Source organism: Musa acuminata, chromosome BXJ3-11, assembly GCF_036884655.1.
Source record: "Musa acuminata AAA Group cultivar baxijiao chromosome BXJ3-11, Cavendish_Baxijiao_AAA, whole genome shotgun sequence".
Taxonomy (NCBI): Eukaryota; Viridiplantae; Streptophyta; class Magnoliopsida; order Zingiberales; family Musaceae; genus Musa; species Musa acuminata.
Genome location: NC_088359.1, coordinates 27,952,581 through 27,968,826, shown reverse-complemented (window position 1 = coordinate 27,968,826; position 16,246 = coordinate 27,952,581). Strand labels below are relative to the sequence as shown.

Sequence of the window (16,246 nt, the reverse complement as noted above, 5' to 3'; positions counted from 1 at the left end):
CGAGGAATCGAAAATCGATTTCGGTTCAAAACAAATCGATTATTTGATTTTTGGTTCGAACTGAATCGTGATCACGACTATACAATCCAGTACATAATATTACCTTCCTCATTGATTAATTTTAATAACTATGTTAAGTTTAGTTCAACTAATTATTATATGATATGACCCGATTAAACGATCAAATTATAAAAAAGAAATAGCCTTCATGGGGAAAACAATTTATAGAAAACACTAAAAGGAAGAGGACATGGAAAATAATCCTATTAATGAAAGCATCATTCCTTGCTTTTCAAATTAATCATATGCTAAGTTGCAATAAAACCCCTAAGAATAGAGCAGCAATACATCCTCTTCTCTTCTCTCCTTCTCTGGAGCCTATTTTCAGAGCAATATAAATCAAAATAATTATAAAAGAAATTCCAAATAATTTTAGAAATATTACATCAAACCAATAATTCAGGGCTTCGCTCGCAATGATATCATTCATGTCCATCGCAAGTATCTTGCAAGCCTCTCTACAGTGGAAAAGATGAGTTTTCAACAAAAACAAAATACATAGATAATAGCTTCCCCAACTATTAATTATTATGGTCTCTCACAAATAAAGTTGTAAGATATGATTGGCATCTTTATAAAAAAATATCTAAATTATTTAATTATTTTTTAAATATTTGATAAGTGAGTATGATATACTTAATATTTTATAATGTGTTGATCCGTATTTTTCACTTCAAAATTAATGTGAAACGTATTCAAACTTGGGAAACGAATAAAAATACGTCTAAAGACGCATCGAGAAAACTATTAATACATACAGACAGAGAGAGAGGAATCCCATTCGCCGTTACCTGCGCGTCGCGGAACTCCTTGCCGGTCCAACGAAGTCTACCACAAGCAGCTGAATTCAAGCAAAGAGGAGATATATTAGGGCGCAGGCGGTGCTCACGGCCTCGTTCCGCTCTCTCCTTCCCGCTTTCTTCTCCTCATTTACCCGCCTCTCGCCATGGCCGATTCTGCCTCTGACGATTTGGACCCGCTCCTCGATAGTAATCCCTCGCGCTCGCTCGCTCGCACGCACGCACGCACGCATCTCGGTGTCTCGATTCCTTTTTGTGTTTGATTCCGTCTATCTTCTTTGTTTTAGGCGCTTTGGACGATTTCTCGAAGCTCGGTCTCGCTCCGGCCGCCCAGAGGTCCGCTTCTCCCCCGTCCGTAACCCTTGCTCATCTGAATCGGTTCTTGGATTCGTTTATGGTGTTATTGTTGTTTGCTATGTTTCGATGATCGATAGTAGCGATGATGATGGAGACGACGGAGAGGGAAGGGCTACGTTGCCGTCGATGGCTTCAGCTCCGCGGGTGCAGGGACTGGGGATGGGATTGCCGGACTTGGGCGGCGCGAGGAGGAAGGCCCAGCAGAGGGCCCGGCCCGGTGGGTCCCACGCCTCCGAGGCGCTTGAGAAGCTGACGCAGCTGGCGCGTGAGGCGGTGAGGGGCCTGGAGTCCGCCACGGGGGCCGCCGTCCCCAGAGGCGGCGATGCTGGGTTTGATGAGGACAGGATGGTCGGCGAGTTAGTCAAGCAGTTTGAGGAGCTCGCAGGCTCGCAGGTATGCCTTCTTCTTCGATTGTGTTTGCTTCCTGTCCAAGTAAATTCTAGTTGTTTGATTGTATGGAGATTTAGAATCTTGTTATCGCTCTCTTATGATGTTAAAGTAGCATGTATTGTAGGGAAATAGTTTGGTTGGCTGTTCTTCTTTCTTATATGAATGAAGCTTAAGTTTCATCAGAATGGATTTCCTCGGACCTTGTTTCGTGGGTACACCAAATTATCAGTCATTGTTTAACAGGATTGGTTCCAGTCCTCAGTCAAGCTATGATAAAGTCTTATAACAGGTTTAAAATGGTTGTAATGCTTAAAATAAGATGCAAGTCTTTTGGCTGTCTACCATTGGGCCAGTTGAAAATTTATTAAGACCTTATGATTTATAGATACAAAACTTAATAGGAAAAAGAAAACATGAAAGATTGTAAACTCTGCAAGGGAGCATATGGATCATATTGGTATCGGTGTTCCATTTTTTTCATATAAGAAGCTTTTTAAATGTTTGGTCAGAATTATATATAGATTACTGTTGAGAACCATATATAAATTACTGTGTAAAGATGGAGGGTTGGACACATCATTGAGACCGAACTTGGACATAGATGTTATATGTAAAAAGGAGCTAGTGGCTACATTTGAAAGACTTACATCGATCATATCTCAAGTTCACAAACAAAGTATAAATATAAAATCCATAAGTGAAATTTGCATTTGATGATAAAAAGGGCTCTTGCGATTTGACTATTAACATAATTTTTCGAAGAATTAATCTGTAAAGGAGTAGAACCGATGGGTGCTTTGAACTTCCTTTTGAAATCATTTGATGGGAATGAAGTCGTAGAAATTTCTTAATTCTTGTGTGGTTGCGTTCAGGAACCAGTTAGCAAAAACTGGCACATGATGTAACTGGCAGAGGAAGGTTTTTTTTTTTTGAGTTGTTATGTCTTGGATTCTTTGAATTCAGTATTTTAGGAGGAACTCATGCACCTTTATTTTTTTTGAAGTATTTGAAGAGAGCACTTTTGGCGCAGTCATGTCTCTCGTGATGACTGTAACTTACACATGCAGATTATTGGAAGCCAGTTTAAGAAAGTGTTGATTGACTGATTAATTGCTTGGTCAAATTTGGAACATAGAATACTATATTGATGATTTTTTTATTTGATCGAATGCTCAGCACAGAATGGTACAGGTTACTAGTTAGAGGGGAGTTCCCTGATTTGAAGGTCTAAGGCTACTAATACAGTTAATAGTGCTTTGTATCTAGGTCCAAAAATTTTAGTCTGGAGCCTTAAATTTACTAAAAAACCAGAGTGAATAATCTGATTGCATGAAGCTCTTTAGGATTTGCAATGGTTATATTGGGCAAGGTATATCAGCCATTTTTTTGCTCAGTGTATACACCTTTAGCTATATGGCAATAGTCACCCTTTAATCGTGATTGATATTGTTTTGATGCCATCATACCCAAGGGTCAAATTGTGCACTGTTATAACTTATAAGTAGCAGTAATAGCAGCTACTTCAGTGGTCATGGTAGCCACTATAGTAGTTAATTGTGTTTGGCACTATCCCATGCATGTTCGTGAAACTACTATTTATGTTACTGTAGCAGGTCCTTTAAACCCAACAGCCCTTTCAAGCAACAGATTGTATAAACTGGTTACAGGAAGGGCTCAAGTTGACTCAAGTTAAATTTTAGATACCTTTTTTTTGTGCAATGTTGAGATATGAGAAATTTAAACTCTATTTATACCCTAACTTGTCTTGAGTGAACATCAATATCACTGTTTTGCTCCACTTGAACTGTTCTTTGGCTCTCTATTTTTTTATCATTAACAGTCTTGTCCTTTGTCACTTTCTTTCTCTCTCCTGTTGTCTTTCTTTCTCATTCTCTCTCTCTCTCTCTCCCTCTCTCTCTCTCTCCCTCTCTCTCTCTCTCTCTCTCTTTATTTCTCTCTCTGTCTCTATATATACAGCATGTTTTGATATTTTAATTTTTTTATATTTTAAATTATTTTTATATTTACATAATATACAGTTCATAAGTCTATATATGAATTTTGATTTTCATATCTTAGTCATTGTAAACTACTAGACATCTTTTGGTTGTCTTAACTTTGGTTTTATATTAATGGTCCACTATTACTTGATGGAGACTTTGACACCTCAGATTAGTCCTACAATGAAAGTGGGAGGTGCTTTGAGTTGGTTTATAGGGATAGATAGGTCTAGTGGTCTACCATTATTAACTTGATCTTAGGTAATTGGGGCCAGTGGTTTAGAACTGTCTTTGTGCAACACACTATCCTAGTGATAACATGAAAAATAAACTTATCATCAGGGATGGGATAAATCTGTCTACCCCATAGCTTTTATTTATTTTTACTTCTGATACTATTGCAGGACCAATTGTTAATAGAAAACAACACATGTATGTATGTATATATATTGTATTGAAACTGCCTTTTGTGTGTGATATAAGCAATAGGCTCGACAATCAAGGTCCTTATAGCCCTGACATTTGCATAATTATGCACTTTATAGTTCTGTTAGGACGTTGATTTGGTGACTTGCATTTATCCGGGACTGATAACTGCATCATTGTAAGAAAGTTTTTCATCTTTGTCCTACACAAGGAACAATGCATTTTTTTTTTCTTCTTGGTCATATTAGGTTTTCATTTCGGCCCTTTTTTTTGCAACATTCCTTGGGTTTCCTAATGTTTCATTTGATGGCTTATTGGCTGGGAAGACGTTAAACATAACTCATATTTTCATCTTTTCTGTATAGGATGTGGAATCTATTGTTGAAACTCTTATGCAACAGCTTTTGTCTAAAGAAATTCTGCATGAGCCCATGAGGGAAATTGGAGAAAGATATCCAAAGTGGTTGGAAGAGCACAAAAATGATCTGAACCCGGAAGAATATGACTGCTATTATCGCCAATATGAGCTTATATTGAAGCTAAATGATGTTTATGAAAATGACCCTGAAAACTTCTCCAAGATTGTTGATCTCATGCAGACTATACAGGAATGTGGTCAACCACCCAGTGATATTGTACAAGAACTTGCTCCTGATCTTGATCTAAGCAACTTTGGCCAATTGTGAGTTCACTGTTTTACTTCTTTTGTTATGCCTAATTATTTATTGTCTCATAAGAATCAAATTTCCTCTTAATCTCCATAACAATTTGTTGAACTTGGCGAGCTGAGAAGTTGTGATAGATATAGCTCCAATATTGTTCCTGGTCATCGGCCAGGCTACTCTATGTGTCAGGATGGGTTGGTACTCCAACCTATTGAAGAAAGGCAACAGAGAGACACTACAGATAAAATTGTTGGAGAATAACTGCTTGATTTGGTTGTGGCAGAGGGAAGGCAAGGATGCTGTCAGAGCAGTCAATGACAAAGCGACGTTCTTGTTGGTGGAGATGATGACACATAGAAAGGGAAGCAAGGGTTGCTAAGGGTGAGGAGGTGTCACTCTTGCTAACAACCCAGCGGTAGGCGTAGCTGGCTTTGCTAGCATAGGCAGATTACTTATGCTCGATGGAGCATGATATGGCCTTAAGGGTGAGTGCCTCACCGATTTAGGTGATGTAACGAGGAAGAATTCTTGGAGCCTCATTGAGTTTTTTATGGAGGAGGGAGGGATATGCCTATTAAATAGATTAAAAAATCCACATTTGTTCTCTTTTTCTCCATGACAGAATCTGCATCATATTTAAAAAATAAAAACAAAAACAGGAACAGAACAAGTAGGTAAGTACCAGTATAGCTTGGTGTTAGCTTGTGTTGAATTGGACCAAGCCAAAATGCACCGTCTGAGTAGGCGGATTGGTTGGCCATTAGACCAGTAAATAACTGTCCATATAGGCTAGTAAAGGACACTTGATTCCTTGGGTATGTGTGCATGTACCTGTATACGAGGCATGCTTATGTGTATATATCTCTGTGTATATAAATGGACTTTTCTCCATTAATTTTTTCTCTATAATTCGAAAATGGGATGCAACATATTTATTATTTAAATCTTAACCCTGATTTGTTTTGGAACACTTGAGCTGATCCAGAAACGTGAGTTCCTACAAATGTATACACTTTGAACATGACCTAAACCTGCTAAATTCTTACTTACATGTACATGAATTTGAAAATTAGGTCTCTATTAGTCTTCTCTTCCTGCAACCAAGAAGTGATGTCACACTACATTACATTTTATTTAAGTTATTCTTTTTCTTCAGTAAAAGAGGTAAAGGCCATCAAGCTGTAGATTGTGTCTAGTTTGCTAGATTTAGATAAAAAATGGTGGTAATGACACAATGACATTTGAGAAGGCCTTCTGGAAGATGCTGAAGCATTTGCTTCTCCATGTTTTAGAACTTTCAAATTAGGCCATTGGTCTTGGAGATGACTACTGCTCAAAGTTCAAAAACTGAGTCAGGTTGAGATTGGACATCCAGAAAAATTATGATTGGGTTCCATTGAATTGGGTGGTTCAGATTAGGGTTTCTGGTTTGAGTGAAAAATTGGCTTGAAATATGAGACCTGAAATTTGCAGAAAAAGGTCAGGTTACTTAGTCATTGAGCCTTTATACACTCAACTTATGCAATTGCCTCTTCATCATACACTTGTGCTTGATTTGCTGCATCCAAGTCTCTGATCTAAACTTGTTTTATGATGTTTCATGCTCATCTCACACAGGATGGCTACAGTTAAACATCTTATCTTTCTTCTACTTTTGTTTCATGGGATTATTAATATTTCCTTTGAAGCTAAAGTTTTCTGATTCTAACTTTTTATTCTTTTTGGTCACTGCTGCAGATCCCCTGATCAACTCGATGCCACATCCGATTGTTGTATAATGTGAGAACGGAGAAGGGCATTTTTTTACAATATGACAAATAATTAGCTGGTTTCTTCTTCCCCTAATATGTTAACAATGAGTTGTTTCTTGTCAGTTTTTTCTCTGATTCTTTGCTGTGAAAGACGTTTAATAGCCAATATATGAAGAATATTGTATTTCCAAACTTTGCAAGGATATATATGTAACTCTTGAAGTTTAAGCATACGATGATAGTGAAGTTGGGAATAGTTCAAAGATGTTCATGTTTGAATTATCTTATTTTCAAAGTATATTGGAAGAAATGACACGTGGCTTTGCAATTTAAATTAGCTCAATCTTCATGAATAACTCAGACTCGAGCTTATGTTTGACTCGGGCTCGTGTTGTCTGAGATTAACAAAGTTCTGTCAAAAATAAGCTTACTTTTTCTTTTGTTTTCTTTATATATGACTTTGGGCTCGCCTTATGGGCATGTGTATTAATATGTCGGAAATTTATGATTTTGTATTTATTGTCATAAATTCAGCATACGAAGCTTTAAGTTGCATGTATCCCTTTGCCGAAATCTCTATCAGTTTATTGTCAATTTACCATGAAGATATTAGAATCTTTTTAAAACTCGTTAACGCAATAATATTATTGGGCTATTTTACATTTGTATATGATTTTATAAATTTAAAGTAGCCATATTAAAAGGTGGGATATATGCGAACAGCCTTTGTATTTTTTTGGGATGTATACGTTTTACTGGAATCTTTACCGTAAAAATTGGGTTAATTATATGTACTTAGACTTCTTTAGTATTTCGAATTTTCGATTTTAGATTTTTAAAAAAAATTATTAAAATTTTTTTAGTTATGAAAGTGAAATATTTAATATCATTTATCATAATATTGTTGGTTTCATCGACGAAAGATATAACATGTGATAGTACGTGCATGAATGATGATTCAACTAGAACTGGAAACTGGCTTAATGAAATTTTCACAGATTTCTTCTCGAACTGTCGAATCTGTATCTTTAGATCCGAATCTATATCTTTTTAATGGAATTAAGGAATTGATCTAGAAACTCACTTCTCAACTCCCATTAGCCCTTGAAAGTAAATAAGAGATTCGAAAGCTCCATCTTCCGCTTCGGCAACGGATCTTGTTACAGCGTGCTTAAAAGAAAGCATTTACCTGATTTTGGCTAGACTTTTCACCTTAATTGATCCTCTTTCTTGCTCCCATTAACGGTTCGACAACTGCATTATGTGCCAAGTAATTACTCCTGTACTTGATTCTTCAATAAAAACTACACCTGCTATGGGAGAATATGTTTAGTTACCAATCTTGACCACTGCTATACTTGGTTAAGGCTTTCAATCAGGCTATTCTCATTGTTTCACGTTCCACTCGCTTTATAATCAATTCCTTATCTTGGCTCCCGAAAGGATGTCCGAATATATTTCATGCTTATAATCCAAAAGGATGTCTCAGTACATTTTACACGTTTATAATCAATCTTTGCGCTCTTCTTAAGACAACTCCATTATCTTCTTTTGACTTTCCGGGTACCATGGTGCCTATAGCTAACTTACTTCATGGGATGCCAATATTCAATTCTTTCTTTCTTTCTAGCGGAGAGTAAGGTTCCACTCTCTCTTTTTATTCAACAAGCAAATCCATCCATTCCAGAAGTAAACAACTGCTTCATCTCGGCTTGGCTTCTTAATACGATGAAACTCATTGAACTTCCCCCCTCGATTGCAAAGTTTGTCTCTGGGTGGGGTGGCAAAGGAGTATGCTCAAGTTTCTATACTAACCTAGTAACGCTAAATTCCATTTTTTAATTCCACTCACTATCCCATACGCACAGAATGAGATTGAACTGACATTGCACTATCAACTCTCAATTGTCTTCTTGTTAGTGCACGACATCTTGCCCGAACCTATCCTCTTGAGCACTCTGCAACAATACCACTAACATAAGTGCGACAATAACCTCTTGAGCACTCTGTAATAATACCACTAGCTCCAACGGGACAATAGCCTCTTGAGCACTCTGCAATAATACCACTAGCTCCAACAGGACAATAACCTCTTTGCACTTCAATGAAACTACAAGGAGCTACAGCAAAACAATCTGTTGATGACTTTCTCACTTAGCGTGCATATATAGAGTTAGAGAGCTTATTAAGACACACATCTAATTGATAACACCTTTAGAACAACACAATATTATCACACACACGTCACTTATTGATTGTCTTATTGAGATTATGGGCATAAGAAGAAGACTCATAAGCTGGATTATGATCATAAGCAGGAGAACTAATGTAAAGGACTTAAAAGATCGCTTGAACTTATTAATTATTAAAGGATGATAACTCTCCTCACGTGCCAAGTAAGGGTAAGCTAATATGTAACGGTGAACTCAACTCTTTCATCATTTCATTCAAAAGGAAAGGTGAGTTCCGTTAGTGCAAAATTCAAATAATCTCTCTTTCTAATGCGCATATCTAATAGGAATCTCTGCTATTGGCCCTGATGATGCATATTTTACTTAGAAAGATAACATTCTCTGAACCTATACCGCCTTACTCTAGCTTGTTGAAGATAGGCACCATGACCTTGTTTCTTCCCCTGTATTGCTTGTAACATTAGAAACTTGCCTAATGCTTACTCTAACTCTTATACATATAACGAAAATATATTTAAAGGGCAGTAGCATAGTCCAAATGATGGATTTGCTATTAGCAGTGTAATACGGAGCTTCAACTTAGAGAAATCTGGATATTAGCTATTAACAAACAGGGTAAGACAGAGCTTTAACAACGAGAAATCTACCTGCCTTCTTTAGCCTTAACTGAGTCCACTTCTCTTACCACTTATGATCCTGCTCTAGGTGATGATTCTGTTTTAGATCTCGATCCTAATCTCCTTGATGAACCATTTGCTACTGAGATTCCTTGTGCCTTTGATTTTCTCTCTCCGGTGTTGCCGACACCTTTCATTTATACGACTTTCTCCCCCTCAATTGAGTTTGGGCCTGATCCCTGCTATATCTTTTGATCTTTATTAGAATCTATCTAAAGCTTCCGATTCTACTTATTATCCTACTTATTCTCTTTTCTTAGCACTTCACTCATTAGTTATGTTTTGTTTTTGAATCACCTATCACAAAACCTAGTAAATATACTCCTCTTGAGTCTTTACCTTCTTCCTCACCTTACTCTTCTTTTTTAACTCAAAAGTGAGAATAGAGAGGAGCCTTAGCCTAGGGTTAGGTAGTTACTTCTTCTATTACACCCCTACCATCAATTCTTATGTTCTACCCTCGGATTCTATTTATGATTGTAACTTAACCTCCCTCAAAATAAAGAGTAATGGAGGGTTGGGCAAGGAAGAGAACTATCTAGTTACTAATTCAATCTCTATATGATATGCGTTAGTATGTACCTTCTTAGTTTGAATTCATACTTTTGAGTGGAGAGTAAAGTGACCCTCTTCTAGTTAGTTGCTACATCTATTATTCAGATCTTTCTCCTTCTTCTGATCCTGTAATAGATACGGCTTATGGAACTTCTATTTAATAAAACTATCTTGTTTGAGCATGAGCACCTACTCAATCACTCCTTAGCGCCGATGATGCAACTCTACTTGAAGACAAAAATGAAATCGATGGATAAAAAGATAATTTTAATAATGGTGGTACACAATGACATTGTAGGTGATTGTTGTGGTGGTGGTTGACGACAATGATATAATGGTCAGTCTTGTCAATGTCGATCCAAACATCGATGACAATGAGGAAGAGGAGGCAAAGCTATGAGGAATCTATGTCAGTGTTAGAGGAGGAAGAGGAGGGAGGTGAGACATCAGTATCAGTATCACACTGCTTTACCTCCCCTTTCTCCTCTGACGTCACTCTACATTTGCATCGATGCCTGGCGAGGAAGAGGAGGCAAGTGAGGCATCTATGTCAGCATCGCTCTCAAATCCTTAGATGGTCGCTTCATCTAGTGGTTTGTCGGATTCAAGAAAGGGGCGGTGGGCGACGAGAAAGAGGGTGACATTGCAAGCGATCTTGGTGAATAGGTGCGCCTACTTCGAGCTCTTGAACTTTAGCCCATGCGTAAATCACATGTATGTCTTGGTCACGACAGTGTGATCGTTGACTTGCTTTCGAATCAGCTTCGCCCATGATCAAATGAGATTCGATCAAATGGCGAGGATAGATCGTCGTATAAAATGGAGACATGAAGAGTATAAATCCGATGGCGGGAGAGATAATAAACTCTCATCCTCCTTCCTGCTCACCTTTGACTTTATGGTAGTGGGGGAGAGTATCAGAAAGATGACAACGATGAATACAACTAATGAGAAGGATGATAAGGGTTTATTATCTCTCTCTCCATTAGATATGTACTCTTCAGACCTCTATTTTGTGTGATGATTAGTCCTCATTGTTCGATCGGATCCCTTGCGGTCTCGAGCAGATCTAATTCGGAAGTAGATTGGTGACCATGTTGCTATGGTCAAGGCATACATGTCATTCGCACATGGGCTAAAGCTTGAGAGCTCAAAGCATGCACATCTCTTTATTGAGCTCACTTGCAATCTCTCTCGCCTTCTCATCTCCCATCACCCTTTGAATATGTCACGCCACTATTTATTATATTAACGGAATATGTTGTATATGACATTACATACAGAATTTTCATCAAAGTGAAGGGCAAAACGATCAACCCCCGTTGACTATAGAGGATACTAAAGTTGTATACATCGACCTTCTATGAGATCTTGTTGAGATTGGTGACCTCCAAACCCCAATATCCTGGGATGCAAGTAGAGGCATATGTTGCATCCATGAGAAGGGCTAGGCCGTGGTCGAACACACGAGCATCATACGACTTGGTGAGGAGGATGTTAGAGGACTTAATGTTACCATGTGAGATGGAAGAGCCTATGGAGTGGATGTACTCACAGTATTAGGATAAGGCTTTTTTGACTTCTACGTGAAGGCACCAACTATAGTTTAGATGCAAGCCATTGGGCAGATGATTCGACATGAAGGGGGCGATGCAGAATGAGGGTTGATGGGCTAAGGACGCACATGGTGACAAGCGATGGGATTGAAATGTGGGATGAGGGCTGACTATTTTATCTTTCTTACATATGATGTCACGTACATTAGTCAAACAAACCGACAAAGATATTAAAGTTGAAGTCAATTATAGTATTTAAAATTATAAAATAACAAATGATCACGAGGGCAAAAAGGGAACCCAATTCCACGTTCGCCATCCATCGCCACAACCCCCCGGCTTACACGAGCGCCAATGGAAGTCGACTTCCTTTTCCGCCCTGCGCTCAGTTCAAGTTGTCGCCCTCTTCTTTCTCGCTCTCTTTTGGCAAGTGGGTGGAGAAGGCGAATTCGAGATGGGTTCCAGAGAGTTGCTGGATATCGATCCTCCGGAGCTCAAATTCCTCCCCTTTCTGGCTTATTTTGCCGGAAGCTTTTGCGCGATTGCTACGCGTTTAGGGTTGTTCGTTCTTTTCTGATCGCTGAATTCTTGTGTTCTGGTCCGAGAAGTTGAATCAAAGAAGCAGATCTCGTGCTTGCTTCAGCTAAGCAACAGGTCGGATGATCACGTCGCGTTTAAGGTCGTCGTCGATTTAGGTTTCGGCTTCCCTTTCCTTTTCCATTTTTTCTTGCTACATCTTGTGAAACATTTGTAAGTGCTCGAATTTTTTGGTTTTTTTATTATCATGATAGGTCAAAACAACAAGCCCGAAGAAGTACTGTGTTAGGCCCAATGCTGGGATCATCCTGCCCCGATCAACGTGTGATGTCATTGGTATGATGATCTTGTCTCTGCCCTATATTATTCGGAAGGAAGAATGGCATCTTCTATCCTGAGAAGGCTATTATTTGCTCAGTTACAATGCAAACACAGCGTGAAGCTCCTCTCGACATGCAATGCAAGGACAAATTTCTTGTCCAGGGTGTCGTCCTCGACGAAGGCTTCACTGCAAACGACATCACCCAGGAAATGGTACTTGCTGTCTCCAACAATCTGATCACAAACTTATGCAATTGTGTTTGCGTTTGTACATGTCATGTGTAGAAGATTTTGTGATTAATAGATGAACACAATCTTGTTTAGTTTGCACAGGAGTCAGGGAATGTGGTGGACGAGCGGAAGTTGCTAGTTGCCCATGTATCTCACCACCTCAACCACCCTCTCCGGTTCTCGAGGAGTCTGAGGAGGGCTCATCACCTAGGCCTTCTATATCAGATAATGGAAATCTGAATGCTTTAGAATTGCTTGGTGAGTATTCTATATGATTAGCTTATGCACAGGATTTTTGGCATGATATTTTGCAATAGAGGATATTGACTGTAATGTGGACGCAGGCAACAAGAGCATATGGCAAAGATATTCAGCAAGAAAGATCCTCTGAGGTGATTTCTTTTGTTCCTTTTGTGGAATTTTAATGGATTCATAATTGAAGACTTGACAAACGTATTCTGCTATTAGTGTGACCTACTTTTCAACCAATTTTAAAAGATAATGTAATCAAAATTTTATTTTTATAATAGAGAACATATCCCCATATTCCTTTTCTTTTCTGCTGCCAGGTATGCTATGAATGTAGGAAGCATCTTTTTAATTAGCTTCTGTGGATATCACACTTAAACTTACTGATCCATCTACTGCACGTAATTGAGATAATTGCTACGCCTTTGCCTTCTATTCCACCCACTGTTGGCCATCACACATGATGCCGATGAGATACCAACATTGGGCATAGGTGCATAACGTCCGTGTATATTGGACAGCTGCATTGGCATGCAACTCAGTTGTTTCTTTGCAGCCTCAGTTTCAACACTTTGAAATGCCATGGCACAACATTCAGAAGTTTGATACCAATAGTTTTGTTGGCTATATTAAAAATTTTAGTTCCATACTATTGTATATTTTACTTATTTCCAAATTCTTACAGAATCAAAGTCCTAATGAAAATGTGCTATGTTCTCATGCACAATATTTTTTACTCGGAATATGTTCCTGTCTATTAGTCACATTACTGGCTCTTTAACACTTGCAAAACAGGTTTTATTGCGGTGTAGAAACCATTTTGATGAATATTATTTGAACACTGCTATTGGTTGGATTGAATCACCCCTCTTGGTGATGTGATTTCTCACAGACCTGACAATTGAGGACCCATATCTTTGAATCCCACACATCAGATCTATGAGGGATTACACCATAGAACTTTTTAGAGGTGAATTTAGTATACTTATATAGCTTTTTTTCATATATTTTGCTTTGCTATATAAGATGACAAAATTTTCCTATTCAACTGAAGGATCATCGCTTTTTAAGTATTGTAATGCTATACCATAAGTTTTTTACAGGTGTAATATCTTTGAGGTTAACAAGTACTTCTTAAAGCCACTCCTTATCTGTCTAATTGATTATTTAATTTAATTTGTTAAAGAGTAGATGTGAAAGTTTTATGACAAATAAAGTGTTTACATACAGTTATAAGGAGAAGAAATATGAGCCCGTAAACATTTAAAGTCTCAATGTGCCAAGATGACCAGTATTGGCATCATATCAAATCCTAAGAATTAGCTGTAATAGTTGTTAATTGGAAAGTGTTGTTTCTATTTGTACAACCAACTTTTTTGTTTTTGGTTGTTTTATTACTTCTCTTAATCTGATGCTAAGAAACAACATGTACACGAAAAAGTTATTGTAGCTGACGTGGATGTGGTAGATAACTAAAAAGATAGAAAAAAAAATGTTTCCATTCAAAACCATTTAAGATTATGTGTAGATGTTTAAGGAGACCATAGATGTCATGGCTAGACGAGATATGCTGATTTAGGATTAATTTTCTGAGAAGAGATAGATGAAGATCTAGAAAAAAATAAAAAGATATTTTTGAATACTCTCTGATTTAGCTACGAATATTGCTTTGCTCACTAAATAATAGGATAATATCCATTTAGCCAACCCAAATAATTGGGATATTATGGCTTGTTACTTTTGTAGTTTCCTCATCTGATGCATTTTCATTATCATGTGCATAATCACTCAGCATTCGGATTTTACTAAGTTGAAATTTTGAAGAAACAGTCACTTGTGTTTGTAGTCACTGATGTAATATAGACAATCTTTGTTTGACCTTTCCTTCCTCCAGAATTTGGCACTAATTTCAAGGTTGACCGAGGAGAAGAATGCTGCTATTCAACAAAATAATAAACTTCGACAAGAACTGGTAAGCATTGCAATGGTTAATCATGTGATGGAACTCTTTTACATGCTGCTAAATGGAATCTTATATCATGTGACATATCATGAAGCAAGGTAATAAGAAATTGATAATGGAAACTTGAACTTTTAAAATAAATTTTTAGGATATTCATAGAAATTCTTAACCTTTTGGGGAAGTTTTTAAATTTCAATTTTGGTGTCCATACTGGTTCCTTATGGACACCAAGTTATTTCTTTTTAAGGACATACCTTTAGGTAGGTGGATCATTTATGGCACTCTTTCTTCTTTCTTCCATCTTCTTCCCTCATTGTTCTCTTCTTCTCGTCTCCCCATTCAGCTAGGGTTAACCACAAGCAGAAAAAGGAATGATGACTTGTTACTCAAGTTTTTGATTGATGGATGGAAGTGTCTTCTGCCAAAAGTTGCTGTGTATAAAGAACACATGGGCAGGTTAATATGGGATTTAAGGCCAGACTGGCCTGAAACACTATAAAAAGAAACTAGTTGAAGCCTGTTTTATGAGTTTTGCTATGTACTAGCCTAGGTCAGTCGACAGCCTGGTATTGGCTAAGACTGTTGTATGCTGCCCGCAAGCTGGCAATATACCATGAAGTTTACTGCCTTGTCTGATTTGAGCTTTTTCTTTCTTTAAATGATGCCTTCTTTTGCTTAGTGCTTAAAGTTTTACCAACCTGTGATCTCTTTACCTTTATTTGATGCTATTATTTGCCACTGGGTCCCACTGTTTCCAAATTGCTGCTTGTTTCCGTATGCAAAGGCCAATGACTCTTATAAAGAAAGCCTGATATTTGAGGTTAATGACTATAACTAAAGCCTGATATTTTAGATTCTCTTTGTTGTTTGTTACATTGCAATGAAAGACAATTATAAATATTTTACTTATATTGGTTCGACTGAGTCGAAACTAGCTTTTCTTGCCAGGTTCTACATAACATGTGAACTTGCTATAGTTAAATTTTAACACAATCTGAAAATAGTTTTTGGGTAGTATTAGCAGTTTTCTTATATGCATTTGTCAGCAAAATTGCGAACTTTTGCCACTTAGCCTCTCTTTGGAATCGGCTTGAAGTCTTTCAAATGTTTGTTCCACTAACCGTATCTAGTTAATGTTATATTTTCTAGAACAGTTCTATTATCTCAGTCCATGTTTGGCAAACTCAGTTTGCAGCACAAAGGAAGTCAGGCTGATTGATATCCTCTCATATTTGTCAAAGTCAATGTGTTAGTGTATATGTTAGTTTATCTACTCACTTGATCTTAGTTGGATCACATTTTTGGGATCATAAACATGTGTTGAACATCTTTGACATAGCACCAACTGATGGAATTGGGGATATCAATTAAGTGCTTCAGCTCTTGGACTGACACAGAAAATAAACATATCAGATTGCAGCTTTCCCCTGATTTATTAATCTGGTTCTTGTTTTGGGCTTGCCTCTTTTAAGAAATGGACAAAACTTTCTTTCCTTTTCTTCCTGTTCTTTGATCC

General features: G+C 37.6%; 1 protein-coding gene and 1 pseudogene across 2 annotated transcripts; both read left to right on the top strand.

Moving 5' to 3' along the window:
• Positions 1–822: 822 nt before the first annotated feature.
• LOC103971592 (peroxisome biogenesis protein 19-2) lies at positions 823–6,714 on the top strand. Of its 2 annotated transcripts, none has more exons than XM_009385647.3 (5): positions 823–1,049; positions 1,148–1,196; positions 1,295–1,610; positions 4,399–4,715; positions 6,436–6,714. In XM_009385647.3, exons 1-5 carry the CDS (start codon positions 1,007–1,009, stop codon positions 6,479–6,481), a joined length of 771 nt encoding a protein of 256 aa, XP_009383922.2. In that variant the 5' UTR covers positions 823–1,006; the 3' UTR covers positions 6,482–6,714. The 2 variants fall into 2 exon arrangements, with proteins under 2 accessions (XP_009383922.2, XP_018675926.2); XM_018820381.2 differs by having other exon boundaries at positions 866–1,049; positions 1,298–1,610.
• Positions 6,715–10,241: 3,527 nt separating this feature from the next.
• On the top strand, positions 10,242–14,741 carry LOC135587028 (vesicle-associated protein 1-1-like; annotated as a pseudogene).
• The last annotated feature ends 1,505 nt before the right edge of the window (positions 14,742–16,246 follow it).